Source organism: Bufo bufo, chromosome 2, assembly GCF_905171765.1.
Source record: "Bufo bufo chromosome 2, aBufBuf1.1, whole genome shotgun sequence".
Lineage (NCBI taxonomy): Eukaryota > Metazoa > Chordata > Amphibia > Anura > Bufonidae > Bufo > Bufo bufo.
The window spans coordinates 467,781,151-467,806,200 of record NC_053390.1 but is presented as its reverse complement, the minus strand read 5'-3'; the positions used below and the strand labels follow the sequence as shown (position 1 = coordinate 467,806,200).

The 25,050-nt window shown below is 41.2% G+C and overlaps 1 protein-coding gene across 6 annotated transcripts in view; it reads right to left on the bottom strand.

The window, feature by feature from the left end:
- Positions 1–25,050, bottom strand: part of TJP3 (tight junction protein 3) — a 100,981-nt gene that overhangs the window by 11,869 nt on the left and 64,062 nt on the right. For 5 of the 6 annotated variants that reach the window (XM_040417698.1, XM_040417697.1, XM_040417699.1 and 2 more), the window contains exons 17-20: positions 21,695–21,905; positions 21,482–21,582; positions 21,020–21,376; positions 338–377 (exon numbers count right to left, since the gene is read on the bottom strand). In XM_040417698.1, coding sequence (XP_040273632.1) covers positions 338–377; positions 21,020–21,376; positions 21,482–21,582; positions 21,695–21,905 — 709 coding nt within the window. Of the gene's footprint in view, positions 1–336; positions 378–21,019; positions 21,377–21,481; positions 21,583–21,694; positions 21,906–25,050 lie in introns of all 6 variants that reach the window. The other variant, XM_040417695.1, reaches the window with a different exon arrangement.

Here is a 25,050-nt window from a genome sequence, read left to right as displayed (position 1 = left end):
AAGTGACCATGTCCATACACTGGCTGGAAGTAAACGAGCCAGGGATCAGAAGATGGCCTACAAGGAGCCAGGGTGTAGGACCGGAGAGGCAGAGAACATTTAAGTATGTGTCTGTGTCTTTCATTAGGTCATACATGCTAGGGGCCGTAAGTAAATAGTGAAGATTCCTAGAAAACCCCTTTACATTTTTTTTAATGAGATAAATCTACAAGTATAGGGTACATGTATGCCAGTACTTGTGCAGCTCTGCTATGATTCAGGTGTCATTTATGGCACAATATTCACAATGGGATGACAATAAAATAATGGTCATGACATAGGCGATTTCTATTGTACCTGTTTTGACGCCACTGAGGACGGGCCGGCATTACTTCTTCCTACAACAGAAAGAAGCATTAAGTATAATTTGCACTCATCAATCCGCATATTTCTGCCTCCATGCTTCTCCTAAAACACCCCACTCCCCCCCCCCCCCCCCCCCAAAAAAAAAAAACACAAAAAAATAAACATTACTATATGAAGAAAAAAAATGGATATAAAAAAAGAAATGGCTGAATAAATATTAGAACAGATAACTAATACTATTGCTAGGACAATTGCATAGCATTATAATCAGTGGGAGACAAGCCAAGCCAGAAAATGAAGGGACAGAGGTCATTTTGGCATCTCTCCTGCACAGCGCTGCTACCAACCACCTGTTGTGCAGAGAACTGCAACACAGCAAAGAGAGAATCTGGCTGTGCTGGTTCCCTGCAGTGTGGGTGGTTGGGAGCAGTATTGTGCAGGGTTAATCTGTAAAATAGCTGCTGCCCTAAATACTACTGTGGCCCTTTTAGTTTGGCGATCTGTATGGGTACAGGCAGTTGGACACCATAGATGAGTAAACAGTGGCATGAAACCCTTACTACAGTAGTAAAAACTTTATAAGATTTGGATTAGTAATAATTACAGGAACCAAAAGCCCTATAATTCTAGTACAGCAAAATGGAGCAAACAGCTGAATGCCAGCTACAGTATATTAAAAGGGATTGCCCTGCCTAGGAGCAGACAACTTCAATGAGCCCCATAAAACAAAGACAACCCTCACCTGCCCTGCCTGCTCCTTGCCACACAGGATCAGGAAGTGGCTCGGCCCTATGACCACTGTGGCCAAATCTGCTTAATTGGCATGTCACTGTTATTAGCTGCAGCAGTCACAGGACCAAGCCACTTCCTGGTCCCGCGGGGCTGGGAACAGGAGAGAGGCATGAGCAGACAGATGAGTGCACAGGTTAACACCATTGGGGCTGTCTGTTCCTATTCCGGACAACCCCTTTAATAATAGTATTCTTTATTTATATAGCACCAACATATTCTGCAGTGCTTCAATCAGGAAGTTCATGTACAAAGCAACAAACAAGTCAACATTTAACCCCTTAATGACTGGGATATTTTGCAACTTCGTGACCAGGCCGATTTTTGCAAATCTGATGTATCTGGTAATAACTTTATAATGCTTTTACTTATCCAAACCATTCTGAGATTGTTTTCACATCGTAATTCATGTTAGTGGTTAATTCGAGTCGATATGTTTTTCCTTTCTTTGTTAAAAAATTCAAAATTTACTGAAAATTAGAGGGGGGGGGGGAAAATCACAAATTTTAAAAATCTGAATTTCTCTGCTTTTAATATAGATACTGCTAACTTATCAAATAGTAATTACTTAACATTTACCATATGTCTACTTTATGTTGCTATCCTTTTTTAAATCAAATAAACTTTTTTTTTTTTGGATATTCGAAGGCTTAGAATTTTTGAAGGAATTTTTTACATTTTTAAGATATTTCCAAAACCCTCTTTAGGACCAATTCAGGTATGAAGTCACTTCTATAATAGAAAGCACCCATAAATGGCCCCATTTTAGAAAATGCACTCAAGTTTTTGAAAACTGATTATACAAACTGTGTTAACCCTTTAGGTGTTCCTCAACAATTAAAAAGGACAATATGGTGGAATCTCAAATTTTATATATTTTTTAACATTTTTCATTTTATTAACTTTTTATTTTTTTTACTGGAACACAGCAAGGGTTAAACAGCTAAATAAACCTCAATATTTATTACCCTGATTCTGCAATTTACAGAAATACCCCACATGTGGTTATAAACTGCTGTGTGACCAAACCACAGGGCTCAGAAGGGAAGGTGCAACAACATTTTCTGGGCCCATGTTGCACTTGAAGACCTCCTGATGCACCCCTACAGTGGAAACCCCCAAAAAGTGACCCCCATGTTGGAAACAACACCCTAAAGAAATATTTTAAGGGGGGTATTGAGCACTTGGCTATAAAAATAAAAAAATTATATATTTTAGAAGAAAATGTCACTTTACGCCCACATTTTTAAATTTAACAAGGGGTAACAATAGAAAACACTTCCCACTATTTGTTATCCATTTTCTTCTGAATACAGCAGAACCTCATACAGTGGGGGAAATAATTATTTGACCCCTCACTGATTTTGTAAGTTTGTCCAATGACAAAGAAATGAAAAGTCTCAGAACAGTATCATTTCAATGGTAGGTTTATTGTAACAGTGGCAGATAGCACATCAAAAGGAAAATCGAAAAAATAACTTTAAATAAAAGATAGCAACTGATTTGCATTTCATTGAGTGAAATAAGTATTTGAACCCTCTAACAAAAAAAGACTTACGGTAATACTTGGTGGAAAAACCCTTGTTTGCAAGCACAGAGGTCAAACGTTTCTTGTAATTGATGACCAAGTTTGCGCACATTTTAGGAGGAATGTTGGTCCACTCCTCTTTGCAGATCATCTCTAAATCCCTATGGTTTCGAGGCTGTCTCTGTGCAACTCTGAGCTTGAGCTCCCTCCATAGGTTTTCGATTGGATTAAGGTCCGGAGACTGACTAGGCCACTCCATGACCTTAATGTGCTTCTTCTTGAGCCACTCCTTTGTTGCCTTTGCTGTATGTTTTGGGTCATTGTCGTGCTGGAACACCCATCCACGACCCATTTTCAGTTTCCTGGCAGAGGGAAGGAGGTTGTCGCTCAGGATTTCACGATACATGGCTCTGTCCATTTTCCCGTTTATGCGAATAAGTTGTCCTGTGCCCTTAGCAGAAAAACACCCCCAAAGCAAAATGTTTCCACCCCCATGCTTGACGGTGGGGACGGTGTTTTGGGGGTCATAGGCAGCATTTTTCTTCCTCCAAACACAGCGAGTTGAGTTAATGCCAAAGAGCTCTATTTTGGTCTCATCAGACCACAGCACCTTCTCCCAGTCACTCTCTGAATCATTCAGGTGTTCATTGGCAAACTTCAGACGGGCCTGCACATGTGCCTTCCTGAGCAGGGGGACCTTGCGAGCCCTGCAGGATTTTAATCCATTGCGGTGTAATGTGTTTCCAATGGTTTTCTTGGTGACTGTGGTCCCTGCTAATTTGAGGTCATTAACTAACTCCTCCCGTGTAGTTCTAGGATGCTTTTTCACCTTTCTCAGAACCATTGACACCCCACGAGGTGAGATCTTGCGTGGAGCCCCAGAGCGAGGTCGATTGATGGTCATTTTGTGCTCCTTCCATTTTCGAACAATCGCACCAACAGTTGTCACCTTCTCTCCCAGCTTCTTGCTAATGGTTTTGTAGCCCATTCCAGCCTTGTGCAGGTCTACAATTTTGTCTCTGACATCCTTGGACAGCTCTTTGGTCTTTCCCATGTTGGAGAGTTTGGAGTCTGCTTGATTGATTGATTCTGTGGACAGGTGTCTTTTATACAGGTGACTAGTTAAGACAGGTGTCCTTAATGAGGGTGACTAATTGAGTAGAAGTGTCTAACCACTCTGTGGGAGCCAGAACTCTTAATGGTTGGTAGGGGTTCAAATACTTATTTCACTCAATGAAATGCAAATCAGTTGCTATCTTTTATTTAAAGTTATTTTTTCGATTTTCCTTTTGATGTGCTATCTGCCACTGTTACAATAAACCTACCATTGAAATGATACTGTTCTGAGACTTTTCATTTCTTTGTCATTGGACAAACTTACAAAATCAGTGAGGGGTCAAATAATTATTTCCCCCACTGTATGTGGTCATAAACTGCTGTATGGGCACAAGGCAGGGTTCATAAAGGAAGGAGCACCATATGGTATGGTGCTCACCAGAATATTAAAAGTTTAAATCCCACCCTTCCCCAATTTTAAAAACAAATATAAACAATAAAAAAAGAAACATATAAGGTAACGCCTGAAAATTTCCTGTGTGGTAAACGCCATAATGAGAAAACAAATGAAAAATGCACAAAAAGTCGTTCATACCACCAAACATGGTACCAATAAAAACTACAGTTCATTACGCAAAAAACAAGCCCTTATACAGCTCTGTAGACATAAAAAAAATAATGGCTTTCAGAATATGGCGATGCAATGAAAACTTAGATTTATTTCAATTTTTTTTTAAAGCAATTAAAATATAAACTACACAAGTTTGGCATTGCCGCAATCGTATTGTGCCCCGTCAGTTAATTTTTAGTGCACAGTCAACGCCGTGATGTCAAAACCCCAAGAACTTTGGTCGAAGAGAGTTTTTTTCAATTTTACCCCCACAAAGAATTATTTTCCCATTTTCCAATACAAGGCATAGTAAATTTGATGCTGGCGTTAAAAAACGCATCATGTCCGGCAAAAAACAAGCCCACATATGACTATGCGAAAAGGAAAAGTAAAAAAGTTACGGCTATGGGAACGTGGGGAGAAAAAAAAAAAAAGTGAAAATAGGCCCAGTCTTTAAGGGGTTAATAGATCAAGTCTTTACGTACAGGGCGATACCAAACACTTCTTGTGTACATTTTTTTCATTTTTAACCAATTATAAATGCGGATATAGGAAATAGCAATTATTATTATTATTATTTTTTTTTTTTTTTAACGTTAGCTGTACAATACACTGCAATAGTGTATTGTCAGTGACATTAATTCTGATCAGCGTCCTGCCTCTGATAAGAGACAGATAGAGGAGTTTGTCTGTTGCATTTGTGATAGATTGGAGAGGGTAGAGTTTAGTGAAGGGGAGACCAATTAAGTACGAGTTACAGTAATCAAGTCAAGAATGGATCAGGACAACAATTAAGAAAATGTTGAGTTCTAAAAGAAGTTTTTGAGGTACATGCAACACGAGTGGGGTGAGTCATTGAATATAGGCGGTGAATGAAAGATAAGTGTTAAGCATGACACCGACAGGGAGCGTGCTGCCTAGGTATTATGGTAGTGCCACACACAGATATAAATATCCGGTTTAGGCCTCTTTCACACGGCCGTTTTTTTTTCCCGTTTACTGGCCGTTTTTTGCGGTCCGTATACGGTCCGTATACGGAACCATTGATTTCAATGGGTCCGCAAAAAAAAACGGAATGTACTCCGTATGCATTCCGTTTCCGTTTTTCCGTTTTTCCGTTCCGTTTTAACATAGAACATGTCCTATTATTGCCCGCAAATCACAGTCCGTGGCTCCATTCAAGTCAATGGGTCCGCAAAAAAACGGAACACATACGGAAATGCATCCGTATGTCTTCCGTTTCCGTTCCGTTTTTTACTGAACCATCTATTGAAAATGTTATGCCCAGCCCAATTTTATCTATGTAATTACTGTATACTGTATATGCCATACGGAAAAACGGAACGGAAAAACGGAACAAAAACGGAAACACAACGGAAACAAAAAACGGAACAACGGATCCGTGAAAAACGGATCGCAAAACACTGAAAAAGCCATACGGTCGTGTGCAATAGGCCTTATGTAGGTTAGAAGAGGGAGAAAACACAAGTAGTTCAATTTTTTTTAAATTCTGTTTCAGATGGAAAAAGGACAGTGTTAGAGACAGCGGACAGTCAGCATAGAGATGATATTGAAAAACAAATAAAGTGATCTTATGTTCAATAGGGGCTGTGTACAGAAGAAAAAAGGGGAGAGGACCTAGGACTGAACCCCGAGAAACCCAAACATCAAGAGGAAAATATGTACAGCCAGCAAATGATACACTGAAAGCAAGATCTGAAGGGTAGGAAGAAAACCAAGAGAGTCGTATCCTTAACCCCTTAATGACCACTGATATGTGTTTTTACGGCGGTCACTAAGGGGCCTTTGGCTGGGCCGCCGCATTTTTACATGAGAGCCGCGGCCCTGCTCTAACAGCCCGGACCAGCAGCAGTGCTGATTCGGGCTGTTTAACACTTTACATGCCGTGGGCAATGGCGCCCGCCGCATGTAAAGTGGTGACAGAGGGAGCGGACTCCCTCTGTCTCCGATCGGCACCCCGCAAATGCAATCGTGGGGTGCGGATGTGTGTGAAGCCTACCTGGCTTCTGATGTAGGCCCCGGTCTTGGCTATAGTAATTTTCAACAGGCTGCGCCTCTCTGGCGCACCCTGCTGGCCAATGTTAAAATAGCATTGCTATTAAAATGCAATGCAATATAGGGATAATGCATTGCATTTTAAAAGCAATCAAAATACTGTCTGTTATAGTCACCTTGTGGGACTCTTAAATGGTAAAAAAAAAAAGAAGAGAAAAAAAACATTTATTAAATTAAAAAAAATTACACTTTTTTCCATAGAAAATACACTTTTCAATGAAAACATTTCCAAAAAGAAATCTCCCCCGTATATTTGGTATTTCTGCGTCCATAATGACCCGGACTACATAAATATCACATAAATTATCGCCTAAAAAAAAAAGACAGAATTGCTAATATATTCTTAGTTGCCACCAAAAAAACTTAATAGCAAGTGATCAAAAAGCGCCATTTACTCCAAAATGATACCAATGAAAAATACAAGTCGTCCCACAAAAATCAAGCCCTCAAGCAACTCCATAGAAAGAAAAATAAAAAAGTTATGGGTCTTGGGAAGCCGCAATGGGGTTTTATTGCAAAGGGGTTTTATTGCAAAAAAGTTGTAAAACAAAAAAAAATGAAACTATATGTATTTGGTATCACTTAGGGGTGGGCGATATAGGCGATATGCGATATAAATTTGTGCCACGATATGGATTTTGTGCATATCGCCAGATCGCGCTCTCGGGGCGCACCATGTTCTCCTGAGCCGGCACAGTGGAGAAGGAGGGAGTCCCTCCCTCCCTACTGTGCGCGGCTGCCGCTGACCACTAATGAGAACAGAGTAGGAGGAGGAGAGGAGGGACTGTGGCCACTGTGCCACCAATGAATGTGCCGGCCATATCCCGGCCCCTATGACTGCACGCTGCGATCCGCCGCAATTAACCCCTCAATTGAGGGGTTAATCGCGCGGATCACAGCGTCCTGTCAGAGGTCGGGTGCCGGGAATGTTCTTCAGTCTCTGCATTTGTGGCAGTGGGCAGTTCCGGCATACTCAGTGGGCATACTCACGTGCGCCGTGGCCGCCAGTCGCTCCTTCTTCTGTCTGTGCGGCGCATTGCTAATGCTTATAGCATTAGCAATGCGCCGCACAGACCTATGAGAAGAAGGAGCGCCCGGCAGTCACGGCGCACGTGAGTATAATGCTGCTCACTAACATACCATGGCAGCCAGGACTTCAGTAGCGTGACTCCTGGCTGCCATGGTAACCGATCGGAGCCCCAGGATTACACTGCTGGGACTCCGATCGGAACTGCCCACTGCCACCAATGATGGGGGGGAAAGGAGGGGGACCCTGTGGCCACTGCCACCAATGATTAATACTGGGGAGGGAGGGGGGGTGGGTTTGAGTTACCAGAGGAGGCTGATAAGAGGGAGAGGCTGGGGGGCACATGAGAGGCTGGCTGCCATGGTCAGCTCCCTGCTGTTGTGTGCACAAAGCACAGGGCAACAGGGAGAGTGTAAAGTCCTATTCACCCTAATAGAGCTCTATTAGGGTGAATATGACAAGGGTTCTAGCCCTTAAGGAGGCTAATAGTTATTAAATAAAAAGTAAAAAATAAATAAAAAAAATTTAAAAAAAAGTTTTAACACCCCCCCAAATATAGAAAACAATATATCGCGATATATATCGCATATGCTTAAAATTATATTGCAATATAGATTTTAGGCCATATCGCCCACCCCTCGTACTGAACCAGAGAATAAAGATATTCTGTTATTTATACGGAAAAATGAACGCTGTAAAATTTTAAACGTAAAAAAACGCAGCGACAGTTATGTGTACCCCAAAATGGCACCATTAAAAACTACAACTTGTGCCGCAAAAAACAAGCCCTCATAAAGCTATATAGATGGAGAAATAAAAAAAAAGTTATAGCTGTTGGAACGAGACGATGAAAAAAAGGAAGAAAAATGCTTGGTCAGTAAGGCCCAAAACAGGCTGGTCCACTAAGGGGTTAAAGGGAATCTGTCACCAGTTTTATGGTGTCCTAACTAAGGGCAATATGAAGTAGTGACAGATGCCCTTAGCAAAAAGCTGGGTCACTTTCTTTATGTTTTGCCATAAAGAAAGTATTACACAGCTTAAACGCATGCCGAACGAGTCCCCATATACATGAGTTTTTATTTTTTGTTTTTTACAACGTTCATTTGACAAGTTACATCATGCACTACTTTTATAGAGCGAGTTGTTATGGACGTGACAATATCAATATGTCTACTTTTTTGGTTTGTTTCATGACTCTCTCCACCCACCTGCTTCTGATTCATATGGAAAAAACTGTCAGAGGCAAGTGGGCAGGGAAAGCCAGCAGTTCATGAATATGGGGACTCAGTGGCATGCGCTGGAGCTGTTAGAACCTAGAAGCATAAAACTGGTGACAGATTCTCTTTAAACCCTTTTATCCCGTGCCAGTTTTCACCTTCCTGCCCAGGCAATTTATAGCAAATCTGACTTGTCTCACTTTATGTGGTAATAACTTTCGAATGCTTTTACTTATCCAAGCCATTCTGAGAATGTTTTCTCGAGACACATTGTACTTCATGACAGTGGTAAATTTGAGTCAATATATTTCACGTTAATTAATAATTTTAAAAAAATCCCAAATTTACAAAAAAAAAATTAAAATTACTAATTTTTTAAATGTCAATTTCTCTGCTTTTAAAACAGATAGTGATACCTCATAAAATAGTTATTAACATTCCCCATATGTCTACTTTATGTTGTCATCATTTTGAAAATGTCTTTTTTTTAGGACGTTAGAAGCCTTAGAATTTTTGAATCGTACTCTGCTGTATGGGCGCACAGCAGGGTTCAGAAAGAAAAAAGCGCCATATGGTTTTTAGAGGACAGATTTTGCTGGGCTGGTTTTTAGACACCATGTCCCATTTGAAGCCCCCCTGCTGCACCCCTACAGGAGAAACTCCAAAAAAGTGACCCCATTTTGGAAACTTAGGGATAAGGTGACAGTTTTATTAATACCCCTATTTTGGGGTACATATGATTTTTGATCACTCTTTATTATGTTTTTTGTGAGGCAAGGTAACCAAAAAATGGCTGTTCTGGCATAGTTTTTATTTTTTGTTTTTTACAACGTTCATTTGACAAGTTAGATCATGCACTACTTTTATAGAGCGAGTTGTTATGGACGTGACAATATCAATGTGTCTACTTTTTTGTTTGTTTGTTTCAGTTTTACATAATAAAGCATTTTTGAAAAAAATCATGTTTTTCTGTCTCTATTTTCTGAAAACCATATTTTTTTATTTTTCTGCCGATCATCTTGTGTAGCAGTTAGTTTTTTGTGGGAAGAGTTGATGTATTTATTGGTACGATTTTTGGGTACATGTGATTTTTTGACCATTCAATATAACATTTTATGGGCCATGGTGACCAAAAATATGTAGTTTTGGAAGTTTTTTGTTTTTTTTACAGCAGTCACCTTATATTGTGATATTTTTAAATCGTGTTATGGACACGGCGATACCCAATATGTCTTTAGTTTTTTCCTTTTCTATTTTTTACAACTTTGTTTTTTCCTTGAAACTTTTTTTTTATATATGAAAAACACTTTTTTCTTTCCTTTTTAATTCTGTCCCACTCTGGGTCTTCAACTTTTGGGGGTCTGATCCCCTCTGCAATGCCCCCAAAAAAGCCATTTTTGTCACCTTAGATCACAAAAAGTGCAACACCAAGTGATCAAAAAGGTGTATGCCCCCCAAAATGGTACCAATCTAACGGTCAACTTATCCCGCAAAAAATGAGCCCCAACCTAAGCCAATCGCCCAAAAAAATTAAAAAACTATGGCTCAGAATATGGAGACACTAAAACATCTTTTTTTTGTCTCAAAAATGCTGGTATTGTATAAAATTTAAGTAAATAAAAAAAAGTATACATATTAGGTATTGCCAAGTCCATAAGAACCTGCTCTATAAAAATATCACATGAGCTAACCCCTCAGGTGAACACCATAAATTTTTTTAAAATAAAAACCGTGTAAAAAAAAGCAATTTTTTGTCACCTTACATCACAAAACGTATAATAGCAAGCGATCAAAAAGTCATACGCACCCCAAAATAGTGCCAATCAAAAAGTCATCTCATCCCGCAAAAAATTAGACCCTACCTAAGATAATCGCCTAAAAACTGAAAAAAATAAGGCGCTCAGAATATGGAGACGCTAAAATATGATTTTTTTTTTTTTGTTTCAAAAATGACATTGTGTAAAACTTAAATAAAAAAAAGTATACATATAAGGTATTGCCACGTCCGTAACGACCAGCTCTATAAAAATACCACATGACCTAACCCTTCAGATGAACACCGTCAAAAAATTTGTCTACTTACATCACTAAAAGTGCAACACCAAGCGATCAAAAAGGCATATGCCCCCCAAAATAGTACCAATCAAACAGTCATCTCATCCCGCAAAAATCACACCCCACCTAAGATAATCACCCAAAAACTGAAAAAACAATGGCACTCAAACTATGGAGACACCAAAACATGATTTTTTTTTTGTTTCAAAAATGAAATCATTGTGTAAAACTTACATAAATAAAAAAAAGTAGATATATTAAGCATTGCCGCGTCCGTAATAACCTACAATATAAAAATATCACAAAAAAAAGTGTAAAAAAATGCCTTTTGTCACCTTACATCACAAAAAGTGTAATAGCAAGCAATCAAAAAGTCATCTTATCCCGAAAAAAAATGACCCCCTACACAAGACAGTCGGCCAAAAAATAAATAAAACTATGGCTTTCAGAATGTGGAGACACTAAAGAATAATTTATTTTTATTTTTTATGCTGTGTTATGTAAAACTATATTTGGTATTTTCACGTACGTGACAACCTGCTCTATAAAAATACCACATGATCTAACCTGTCAGATGAATGTTGTAAATAACAAAAAGTTACCTTGCCTCACAAAAAGTGTAATATAGAGCAACCAAAAATCATATGTACCCTAAAATAGTACCAACAAAACTGCCACCCTATCCTGTAGTTTCCAAAATGAGGTCACTTTTTTGGAGTTTCTACTCTAGGGGTGCATCGAGGGGCTTCAAATGGGACATGGTGTCAAAAAACCAGTCCAGCAAAATTTGCCTTCCAAAAACCGTATGGCATTTCTTTCCTTCTGCGCCCTGCAGTGTGCTCGTACAGCAGTTTACGACCACATATGGGGTGTTTCTGTAAACTACAGAATCAGGGCCGTAAATATTGAGTTTTGTTTGACTGGAAACCCTTGCTCTGTAACTGGAAAAAAATTATTAAAATGGAAAATCTGCCAAAAAAGTGAAATTCTGAAATTTCATCTCTATTTTCCATTAATTCTTGTGGAACACCTAAAGGGTTAACAAAGTTAGTAAAATCAGTTTTGAATACCTTGAGGGGTGTAGTTTGTCATTTTTGGGTGGATTCTATTATTTAAGCCTCACAAAGTGACTTCAGACCTGAACTGGTCCTGAAAAAGTGGGTTTTAGAAATTTTCTGAAAAATTTCGAGATTTGCTTCTAAACTTCTAAGCCTTGTAACGTCCCCAAAAAATAAAATGGCATTCCCAAAATGATCCAAACATGAAGTAGACATATGGGGAATGTAAAATAATAACTATTTTTGGAGGAATTACTATCTATAATAAAAGTAGAGAAATTGAAATTTGCTAATTTTTCCACATTTTTGGTAAATTTGGTATTTTTTATAAATAAAAATAAATTTTTTTGACTCCATTTTACCAGTGTCATGAAGTACAATATGTGACGAAAAAACAATCTCAGAATGGCCTGGATAACTAAAAGCGCTTAAAAGTTTTTCACACAAAGTGACACTGGTCAGATTTGCAAAAAAATGGCCTGGTCCTTAAGGTGAAATATGGCCGTGTCCTTAAGGAGTTAATGTAGATGGTTGAGAGTTCGAATCCCCACAGAAACATTTTAAAAATAGAGTTTAAATAAAAAGATTAAATTTAAAAAAAAAAAAGGCTAAATAAAACTTAAATACACAGGATTCTTCATAAAATGTTTTATTATATTCTTTTCATCGCGATATTCTGACCCTCAACTTTTTTAGTTATGTCTACTGAGATGTATGGGGGCTCATTTTTTGCAGGACGATGTCGTTTTTGACAATAACATTTTGGGATGTTATTCAATTTTCTTGGGAGATAAAGTGATAAAAAAACGCGAATCAGCCTTTTTAAAATATTTTTATGTTACGCCGATCACCATATGCGCTAACTTTATAAAATATTTCAATAGTATGGGGGTTTTCGGCGATGCCCGTAATGCCATTTTTTGTTTCTTTTTATTTTGGGGAATGAAGGTGATTTTAATTTAAGGTTTTTTTATATTTTCCAAACTTTTTTTAACTTTTTTTTTTACTTTTTGTTAAGTCCCCCAAGTGGACCACAACTTACAATCATCAGATTTAAATTGCTCCATTAGTCTGTATAGAAATAACAGAATGTAACCGTGTTGTTAGTACATTATTACAGGATTCGGGGCACCACTTTTGATTTTGCCCAGGGCCACATTTTGTCTAAAACCGGCCCTGGGATTGCAAATGGGTCTGAAGATAAAAATAACAATCGGACTCAGCATCACATACTATACACTGCTTACTCCAGTTTAGGGGTTATTTCGGAGCTGACAGATTCCCTTTGAGGCCAATAAATTGCGGCATACCAAGTAGGAGTTAGTGGTCTACAGTGTCATATGCTGCAGAGAGATCCAGGATAACAGACAGTAGTCACCAGTGTACTTAGCTGCCAGGAAGTCAGTTGTCACTTTTAGTAAGGGCAGTTTCTATACAGTGTGGAAACAAGATTGTAAGAGGTCAAGGAGAGAGTTAACACAGAGATAGGGGATGAGGTGTTCTACAAGTTTACAAATGAAGGGGAGATTAGAGACAAGTCTGTAGTTGTGCAGGATGGGTCAAAAGTTGTTTCTTTTTCAGGAATGGGGGTTTGACAGAATGTTTGAAAAAGGAGTGAAAGATGCAAGATGAAAGAGAGGTTAAATATTGTAGTTAAGTGACTAATGACAGATGGGGAGAGAGACTGGAGGAGGTGTGAGGGACTAGTATCAGTAGTGCAGGTAGTAAGTCAAGAAGAAGATAGAAGCCTGGAGACCACTTCTTCTATGGCTGGAACAAGTGTGGAAAGTGAACCAGAGGAGGAGCGGGAGGGAAGGGGAACACAATGATGCTTCAAGAGAGGGAGATAATTTCATGCCGAACGTTTTTAATTTTCCCTTTGAAGTAGGTGGCCAGATCTTCAGCAACGAGTTCAGTGATGGGCATCTGTACTTTAGGACTAAGGCGTGAGTGAAGAGGTTTTTTTATTTTTATTTTTTTGGGGATAGTGAAGAGATGAGAGGGGTGAAGTAGGTCTGTTTGGCAAAGTGGAGGGCAGAGTTATAAGTTCTTAGCATAAACTTATAATGGATGAAATCTTCTGGTGTATGAGATTTTCTCCACAGGAGTTCAGTATTCCTGGAGCGTCGCTGAAAGCGAATTCTTTGTGTGTGCAAGGGTTGTTTTTTTCTGTTTTGGGAGGTGGTGAAGAGGGCTTCCCTTCATCCATCGTGCTTTTGAGGGTATCAGAGTGGTGTGTTGCAGCTAGATTGGAACAGGAGAGGGAAGAGATTGGAGACAATGATGACTATAGAGTTTCTGTAAGTTTCTTAGAGTCACTGCATTCTGTCAGTGATTTACAGTCAGGTCCATAAATATTGGGACCGACACAATTCTAACATTTTTGGGTCTATATCCCACCACAATGGATTTGAAATGAAACGAACAAGATGTGCTTTAACTGCAGACTGTCAGCTTTAAATTTAAGGGTATTTAGATCCAAATCAGGTGAACGGTGTAGGAATTAAAACAGTTTGCATATGTGCCTCTGACTTGTTAAGGGGCCAAAAGTAATGGGACAATTGGTTTCTCAGCTGTTCCATGGCCAGGTGTGTGTTATTCCCTCATTATCCCAATTACAATGAGCAGATAAAAGGTCCAGAGTTCATTTCAAGTGTGCTTTTTGCATTTGGAATCTGTTGCTGTCAACTCTCAAGATGAGATCCAAAGAGCTGTCACTATTAGTGAAGCAAGCCATCATTAGGCTGAAAAAAACAAAACAAACCCATCAGAGAGATAGCAAAATCATTAGGCATGGCCAAAACAACTGTTTGGAACATTCTTAAAAAGAAGGAATGCACCGGTGAGCTCAGCGACACCAAAAGACCCTGGAAAACAACTGTGGTGGATGACCGAAGAATTCTTTCCCTGGTGAAGAAAACACCCTTCACAACAGTTGGCCAGATCAAGAACACTCTCCAGGAGGTAGGTGTATGTGTGTCAAAGTCAACAATCAAGAGAAGACTTCACCAGAGTGAATACAGAGGGTTCACCACAAGATGTAAACCATTGGTGAGCCTCAAAAACAGGAAGGCCAGATTAGAGTTTGCCAAACGACATCTAAAAAAGCCTTTACAGTTCTGGAACAACATCCTATGGACAGATAAGACCAAGATCAACTTGTACCAAAGTGATGGGAAGAAAAGAGTATGGATCCTAAGCATACCACCTCATCAGTGAAGCATGGTGGTGATAGTGTCATGGCGTAGGCATGTATGGCTTCCAATGGAACTGGTTCTCTTGTATTTATTGATGATGTGACTGCTGACAAAAGCAGCAGGATGAATTCTGAAGTGTTTTGGCCAATATTATCTGCTCATATTCAGCCAAATGCTTCAGAACTCATTGGACGGCGCTTCACAGTGCAGATGGACAATGACCCAAAGCATACTGCAAGAGCAACCAGAGTTTTTTAAGGGAAAGAAGTGAAATGTTATACAATGCCCAAGTCAATCACCTCACCTGAATCAGATTGAGCATGTATTTCACTTGCTGATGTCAAAACTGAAGGGAAAATGCCCCAAGAACAAGCAGGAACTGAAGACAGTTGCAGTAGAGGCCTGGCAGAGCATCACCAGGGATGAAACCCAGCGTCTGGTGATGTCTATGCGTTCCAGACTTCAGGCTGTAATTGACTGCAAAGGATTTGCAGCCAAGTATTAAAAAGTGAAACTTTGATTTATGATTATTATGTCCTATTAGTTTTGGTCCCTTACCAAGTGGGAGGCACATATGCAAACTGTTGTAATTCCTACACCGTTAACCTGATTTGGATGTAAATACCCTCAAATTAAAGCTGACAGTATGCAGTTAGAGCACATCTTCTTTGTTTCATTTCAAATCCACTGTGGTGGTGTATAGAGCCAAACATTTTAGAATTGTGTCAATGTCCCAATATTTATGGACCTGACTGTACATGGTTTACTTATTGTTTTCATTATCTTCCTGCTGGGTCTGCTAACCAAAGCCAGCATGCTTGGCCATTAATGTTTCACAGAATTTGCTCCGCCTAACTAACATTGAGAGCGTAGTTGTAGGGGACGTGACTACTGCAGAGGGAATAGTGTGGCAAGCAGAGCAAGCCCTGTGAAACATTACAGAACAAAGCATGCTGGGATTGCTTAGCAAACCCAGAAGGAAGCTGATAAAAACAGGAAGTTCTGCATGTAAATATCCTGCCGAGAACAGGGGAAGGAAAGTCCTGACATGAAAATCAAGTATATGGGGCAAAAACATGCAGTGGAGGGACTCTGGGCAGCTAAAAAAAAAAAAATGGAAAGAGCAATATATTTTTAGTTTTTTTCATCTCTGCATTTCAAAAGCCATAACTTTTTTTATTTTATTTTTATCAACATAGCCATATGAGGCTTGTTTCTTTTTTACTACTTTACTACTTTGTGTTCTCATAACTGCTTTACTGTCAGTCGATTGAGCTGTGTGAGTTTTTTTTTTTGCAAGGTTAGCTATAGTTTTTATTGATACCATTTTGGGATACATGTAACCTTTTGATTGTTTTTACTCAACTTTTTTTGTGAGGAAAGGTAACCAAAAAAAATGACAATTCTGGCATTCACTGTTCGGGTTAAATAATGGGATAATTTAATAGATTGGTTGTTATAGGTACGGCGATACCAGTATCACAGTGTATAGGGGTATTTACAGACAGACAGTCTTTTACATCCTTCCAGAGGCAGGATGTGATATATGCCGATACACGGCACGGTTGAGTGCGTTCAGTGCACAGCACAATTCACAGGGTGCTCCTTCACTCTATTTAAATACTCAGAAGCGGTGGGCACTAATGATCATGGCATCTGAGGAGTTAAGCTGCTGGAACCTGAGTTAATTCTGATTCCAGCAGTGAGAGCAGATTCTGAGTATTCAGCCTAAAGAAACAAAGCCAAGTAGCATGTGACCACTATGGCCAGTGAATGGCTGCATCAGTGCACATAGCAACATACAGGATGTCTCACTTCTGGTCCACAGGGGACAGGAAGCAGCAGGGATGGGACCCTCAGCACTAGAACAGAGCACCAATGAACAGGTAAGTGGCTTTTTTCTTCTTTAGGCTGAGCACTTTCGCAGCCATAATTAATTTCTGTAGGTCTGACAACGTTCCTTAACTTTTTCTAGTTAATGAGCCAACATGACAAGTGGCATTAAGCCATTTCACTTAAAAAAAAAAAATATATAGATTACAGTACATTATATATAGCCAAAAACTGGTGAGCGATATGAAGGGATGTGATTGCAACTAGTTGGGGAACCCTGCTGCAATGAAACCAGAGTGGGAAGGTCAGTTCCAATGAGGGCTTCTTCCACGGAGTAAGCACAGTATAATACAAAAACATCTGGAAAATCATTTCACTGAAGAAAGAAAATCCATATATTGGTAACAAAGTTTTCTACATAAACTAAATGATTTGAACATACTAGTGTCCCATTAAAATGGTTTTAAAGAGGACCCGTCACAATGAAAATGCAGTGTAATCTGCAGGCAGCATGATATAGAGCAGGAGAAGCTGAGCAGACTGATATATAGTTTTATGTGAAATCAATTTCAGTAAAACGTGTTTTATTCATTGAGGTCATTACATTTCCTATGTAACCAGGAAATGTAATGACCTCAATTATGGTAGCGCCATCCTGGTTGTACACACTTTGTTGGGCGAGTCCTGTTTTTGCTGTTGTCTTCCTGGAGTTTTGGCTAAGATTTTTGCGGGATTGCTCCGTATGTACTATTAGTTTGCCAATATCCTTATATTATGTATTGTTGATGACTCTCGCAATTATAGACTCCCTCCAGTATTAATAATACCCTCACAGAGCCCCCAGTAGAAATAAGGCCCCCTATTTTTCCCCCAGTGGTAATAAAGCTCTCTACAGCCCCCCTCAGTAGTAATAAGGCCCCCATAGTGCTCTTAGTAGAAATAAGGCAGATATATATGTCCCTCCTATAGAGCCCCCAGTAGTAATAAGAACGCCTAATGTCCCCTGGATTTATAATACCTCTACAGTGCCCCCAGTATTTATACTGCCCCCACTGTTATAATGGTCACCCTGAAGTGCCCCCAGTATTTATAATGCCCCCTGCAGTGCCCCCTGTAATTATATTCCTCTGTCCACCATACAGGCCCATGTAAATAACATCACACCATCTCTTCTACCCTCTCCAAAATACAGTCCTATGTAAATAACATCACTCCTCTCCCTTCAGCCCCTCCGACATACAGTCCCATGTAAATAACATCACACCATCTCTCCAGCCCCCTCCAAAATACAGTCCTATATAAATAACAACACCTCCTCCCCAGCCGCCTCCAACATGCAATCTCATGTAAACATCACCCCCTCAACATTCAGTCCCATGTAAATATCATTCACCCCCACCAGCCACCTTCAACATTCAGTCCCATGTAAATAACATCACTCCCTCTCACAGCTACCATTAACATACAGTGCCATGTAAATAACACGATCCCCTCCCAAGCCACCTCCAACACACAGTCCCATGTAAATAACATCCCTCCCTTCAGCCCTAACATACAGTCCCAGTAAAATAACCACAATTCTAGCATTGCTCTGCCTCTCCCTTCACTTACCTCTCCTCATGTAGCAGATCTCACCACAGCTTCTTCCCCCAGGTCTTCTCTTCACTGCCGTCCTCTCCTGCACTGGTCACATGATGGTGACATCATCACAGGTACTTCTCAACCACTGCCTGTCACATGACCTGTGATGTCACCACAGGTCCTTCAGATCTTTTAGTGTATTAGATTCAAATGTATTGCTATCCTGAGGATAGCAATACAGTTGTATCTAGCAGGCAGGCAGGACATTCAGGGCCTGGGACAAAACTACAGGGGCCCAGGCCCCGAATGTTTTAACCTAGCAACGCCCCTGATTAAATGTGACTATAACCCCCCTCACCATAGAAATTCACCCATGCACTGCTGCACATGGGTGTATTCCTATGAATGAGGGGGGTTATAGTCACATTTAATGCAAACACTTAGGCCAATAATAGTACAGCTTCTAGACAGTGTTTATATTAAATGTGACTATAACCCCCCTCATCCTAAAGAGAGCACCCATGTACTCAGTACATGGGTGTATTCCTATAAATGAGGAGAGGTTATAGCACTATGTAATACTTATTTGTCCAGGTCGGCCCTTGAGCTCCCCTTCTTTATATCCAGGCTGTCACTCACCAAGTCTCAGGTAGTCCCAAGGGTAGTCCCAAGGGAAAGCAGTGCTGACTCGGGGTGACGGAGGTTTAGTAGTGACGAGCAGTTGGTAGTGGCAAGCGGTCAGGCAACTGACTAAACTGATTGGTGGGGAGCACGGCGGGAACTGCTGCTCTGCTGCCTCCACCAATCAGCTCAACATACAGGGCAGCAGTGCCGGAGCGTGTCACAGTAGGGGAGGGAGGTGTGGTTCGGAGGACAGCACAGCGTCAGTGCTGCTAAGCAACAGTAGACGGAGCGCTCACACGTCTTGTTAAACATGCATGCTGGCGGCATTTAGCTTCAATGACCGCCGCCCGCCCCACACTTCCTACTAGAGGGCGCCGCCTCACATTATTAAAACTGGAGGTGAGTCTCTAAATAACAGCCTGCAATGTGACGGCCATATTTCTGGGCACGTTTGCTTTATAAGACGCATTGACTTCTTCCCCCCATTTTGGGGGGAAAAAGTGCATCTTATAAAGCGAAAAATACGGTAAATTAGAATAAAAAAAAGACTTGGGAGGAGAAGATGAGACACAGCTCACAGTAGTGAGCCAGCTTTACATATAATAGAATACAGCACCACATACCTCTTACTTCCAGTGACATCTCCTGTCATGTAGATCTTCTCTTTCCTCTTCTCCTCCGTTTACCCCAGAACGCCATGACTAATTCTTTCCGCTGCATCTCGTCTCTACAGAGTTTGTTACACAGACATGTTAGATTTCTCATAATTGGGGTCATTTATCAAACTGGTGTAATGTACAACTGGCTTAGTTGCCCATAGCAACTAATCAGATTCCACCTTTCATTTTCAAAAGGAGCTGTCTAAAATTAAAAGTGGAATCTGGTTGCTATAGGTAACTAAACCAGTTCATACGTTACACCAGTTTGATAAATGACCCCCAAATGTCCCTATAGTGTCTACAGCTATTATAATGTCCCCTAGAGTGCCCCCAGTAATAACATCCTATATTGTACTCCAGGTAATAATGCCTGTATAGTGTCCCTGAACAATAATGTCACCTAATATGTCCTTGTAATAGAAATGCCCCTATAGTTCCTACCCAATAGCAACATCCCCCACACTACCCCCATATAGTAGTTTGCCCCCACACTGCCCCCACAGTATTAATTCCCCCCACGGTAGTAATTTTCCCCCACACTGCCCCCACAGTATTAATTCCCCCCACGGTAGTAATTTCCCCCCACACTGCCCCCACAGTATTAATTTCCCACACACTAGTAATTTGCCCTCACGTAGTAGTTTGCTCCCCATCTGTCCCTTCAGTAATATTCTCCTGCCCCCCCCCCCCAGTAATGTCCCCCAAAGTTGGCACACACAAAAAAATAAAAAATAAAAATAAAAGCTAATACTTACCTGTGTCCCAGTCAGCACTCACTCGTACATGGTAGGCAGGCACACTGCACACACACGTCAGTGTGCTGCTTCCGGGCACAGGCGCGCAATGACATCATCACGCCCGCCAGCACCGGGATTTTACTACCGCATAGGCTTCAGGCCTACTAGGCCTGAAGCCTATAGCGGTGATCGGGGGGCAGGAAACTATGCGCTCCCGTGCCCCGCCGTAGTTTGTTGGCGTTGGGCCCCCCCAGCGATGCCGGGCTAAAGACCCAAACGCCCCAATTATAATCCGCCACTGCTTAGAGGTCATGTGGAAGGTTCTACAGTGACTGACAGATTTAAGTATTTCTAAAGAAAAGCTTGTCAATCGCTGAATAGGACGGCCCACTTCTAAGCATAGAAAACACAATGAATACATTACAAGTCTTATTGAATCTTTTCCTATAAAACTACACATCAATCTGCTCAGCTTCTCAATTTCTATAACATGCTAAATAAACTGCATGTTTGTGGTGACAGGTTCGCCTTAAGAAATAATTTTCTTCATTTGCTTTTACAGTTTTAGATTATTTTGCTAAAAATAATCAAACCGACAAAATGTAATAATGGTATAAAAAGATTTACCTGTGCAATATTATTAGATGGGGAATGATCTCTGTAGTGCGAAAATGGCTCAGTCGGTGACTGGTTTTCATGGTAGGAAGAGGTTTCAATAGATGACTGGCCTTCGTAAGAATATGATCTTTCATAAGGTGAGGCGATATCATGGTAAGAAGGTGAATGCTCAACAACAGGTTCAGAAGAACGGGCTAGTGCAGGTTCTTGGAACTCCTCATCCAGCTCCTGGTCAGTATAAGCTCCGCCTTCAGCATCAGTCTCCTCATAGTCACTGTTAGCCCGACTGTCACAACTCAAGTAATCTGCAGACCCAACTGCCGACCCATTCATCAGATCCAGAGGCTCATTAACTAGAGTCGCAGCCTAAAAAAAAAAAATATCTGTTTATTCTCAATTAAAAAGGTAAGTGTTGCCTTAAAAAAATACATATTCCTGCACCCCAAGTCCCATGGAGCTTAAAATCTTCACCTTCTCTTCAGTAGTCCATATAGGTCTTCCTTGTTCTGTCCGAATAATTTCCTTCAAACTGGGAAGCCATGCGTTACTAGCTCCACTCAAGTTAATAGTCGCTTAAAAATAAATTAATGATTGCATATAAATACGAGAGAGTAACTAAAGAAAACAGTAATAAAAAGCAAACAATAAAGACAATATAAGAGGGTGAAGGAAGCATGTGTTCACCTGTGAAAAGATGGGAACTGTTCTTGCGCAGTTTCACAGCTTGTGCATACAAACGCCGGGAGCTCTTCTTGGATTCTGGAAGTAACCATTGTCGCATTGCCTTAACCCCCTGTCTATTCTCTGGGTTGCAGAAGACTACAATTGGGTAGAACTGCACATAATTCAGGTGTTCCACTGCCGTTGGTGTGATGTCCAATAGTGCATGCTTATTCTACATGAGAAGGCAACATTTAGCTTGATATAGAAAGAAGTTCCCTGTTACACAACTATCAGTCACAGGTAGAAGGAGGTCCTAATCCCATACACATTCCTCTGATGAACTTGAGCAACATTTGCAGCAATGCACTTAAAGTAAATGTCTATTGAGCATCATTGTGTGCTTTTTAAAAATCAAAATACCGTGCATTTAAATATAGGGTTTTGATCTTTTATCTTTAAAAATGTTAGAGTGTTGCTCTATTTTTCACAGGGATCCAAATATCTTACACAGCGTTATATTTATAATGGACCAACTACAGGGACATTGTAAAAATAATAATACAAAAGAAAAACTTTAATGCATTTTTCCAGCTCTCTCCAATCCAGCATCACCACTCTGTCCCCTTTGCTGAGCTGCATCAGTGACATACTCTTATGGTTGCAACATTGATGCCCTGTATACCACTGGCCTTAGCAATGTCATGCCTTAGGCCTCATGCACACGACCGTATTTTTTTGCGGTCCGCAAAAACGGGTTCCGTTTTTCCTTGATCCATGACCGTTTTTTCGTCCGTGGGTCTTCCTTGATTTTTGGTGTCCGCCTGGCCGTGCGGAGCCAAACGGATCTGTCCTGAATTACAATGCAAGTCAATGGGGACGGATCCGTTTGACGTTGACACAATATGGTGCAATTTCAAACGGATCCGTCCCCCATTGACTTTCAATGTAAAGTCAGGAGTTAATATACCATAGGATCAGAGTTTTCTCCAATCCGATGGTATATTTTAACTTGAAGCGACCCCATCACCATGGGAACGCCTCTATGTTAGAATATACCGTCGGATTTGAGTTACATCGTGAAACTCAAATCCGACAGTATATTCTAACACAGTGGCATTCCCATGGTGATGGGGACGCTTCAAGTTAGAATATACTAAAATAACTGTGTACATGACTGCCCCCTGCTGCCTGGCAGGTGCTGCCAGGCAGCAGGGGGAAGCCCCCCCCCCCTGTAGTTAACACATTGGTGGCCAGTGCGGCCGGCCCCCCCCCCTCCCCTGTAGTTAACTCGTTGGTGGCCAGTGGGCCCCCCCCTCCCTCCCCTGTAGTTAACTCGTTGGTGGCCAGTGGGCCCTCTCCCCTCCCTCCCCCTCCTAATTAAAATCTCTCCCCTTATCATTGGTGGCAGCGGAGAGTACCGATCGGAGTCCCAGTTTAATCGCTGGGGCTCCGATCGGTAACCATGGCAACCAGGACGCTACTGCTGTCCCGGTTGCCATGGTTACTTAGCAATTTGTAGCAGCATTATACTTACCTGCGAGCTGCGATATCTGCGTCCGGCCGGGAGCTCCTCCTACTGGTAAGTGACAGGTCTGTGCGGCGCATTGCTTAATGACCTGTCCATTACCAGTAGGAGGAGCTCCCGGCCGGACGCAGACATCGTAGCTCGCAGATAAGTATAATGCTGCTACAAATTGCTAAGTAACCATGGCAACCGGGACAGCAGTAGCGTCCTGGTTGCCATGGTTACCGATCGGAGCCCCAGCGATTAAACTGGGACTCCGATCGGTACTCTCCGCTGCCACCAATGATAGGGGGGGAGATTATAATTAGGAGGGGGAGGGATGGGAGAGGGCCCACTGGCCACCAACGAGTTAACTACAGGGGAGGGAGGGGGGGCCGGCCGCACTGGCCACCAATGTGTTAACTACAGGGGGGGGGGCTGCCCCCTGCTGCCTGGCAGCACCTGCCAGGCAGCAGTCATGTACACAGTTCTTTTAGTATATTCTAACCTGAAGCGTCCCCATCACCATGGGAACGCCTCTGTGTTAGAATATACTGTCGGATCTGAGTTTTCACAAAGTGAAAACTCAGCTCTGAAAAAGCTTTATGCAGACGGATCTTCGGATCCGTCTGTATTAAAGTAACCTACGGCCACGGATCACGGACACGGATGCCAATCTTGTCATATTTTTTTGACGGACAGGATACACGGATCACGGTCTCGGCTGCAAAACGGTGCATTTTCCGATTTTTCCACGGACCCATTGAAAGTCAATGGGTCCGCGAAAAAAAACGGAAAACGGCACAACGGCCACGTGCATGAGGCCTTACACTAACGCCAGTGATTGGTTTCAGTGGTATACAGGATATCACAGATTCAGCCACAACAGGCAGCTCTGGAGTGGGTCGGGAAGGGAAGTTCGCTTTTTTTTCCATTATGTCCCTGCGGTTGGCCCATTACAAATCTACCTTGGAAAAACGATTTAAATAATAAATTCTGGCTGCCAGCAGCCACTAGTAAGGGGGTACATAAAAGTATACTGCATACACTGAACTTAATAAAACAGTATGCAGTAACCTCCTAGGCTCCCTCTAGTGGTGGCCACAGGAATTTCTCTTAAAAAATATTTTTTGTAAATGTTTGAGGAAATGTGTTTTGCATCTTTAAAGACATTTAATTAAATGATATATTGTTATTTCTTAATTAAAGGGTTTCTCTGAGATTATAATATAGATGGCCCATCCTTTAGTATCCCATCAATATCATGTCACTCCCAACAACCTAGCCGATCACCTGATTGTAGTGGTTGTGCCTGGCATTGCAGCTCAGTCCTTTCACTGACCACTCTCAGCTACTACAAAATGTACAAAACTGTATCCTGTAAACAATGAAGGGTATATGGCACTCACTGGAGCCCCAAAGCCCTTCAGTTTAAAAAATAATAATTGGATGCCTCTGCGTCATATGCAAATTAGGTCCCTGATGTCAAAGAGGCAGAAACCCTAGTTTCTTCTGCTTCATTGATGTCCCTGAGAACAGAGATGGTCATTACAAGCCCGGGAGAAATGAACAACAATGGCACACATGCCAGATTTCATCCCTGCTTGTAAAGATGTTCCCTCTCTTCAGAGATGTCAGTCAAGACAGAAAGTGCAGGATTTGGTCCAGATTTACTATTAGTAAGACAGGTTTGACATCTAAACAGAGAGTCTTTAAAGGAGATTTCTGAGAATTCAATATTGATGAACTACTATCAAGTGAATGGACCTGAGCTGCAATATCAAGTACAGCCGCTATACAATGTATGGTGCTCTGACTGGTAAGCTGTAACTATACTGTAGCACTCACCAGAGGCACTGCTGAACGGCAGGGG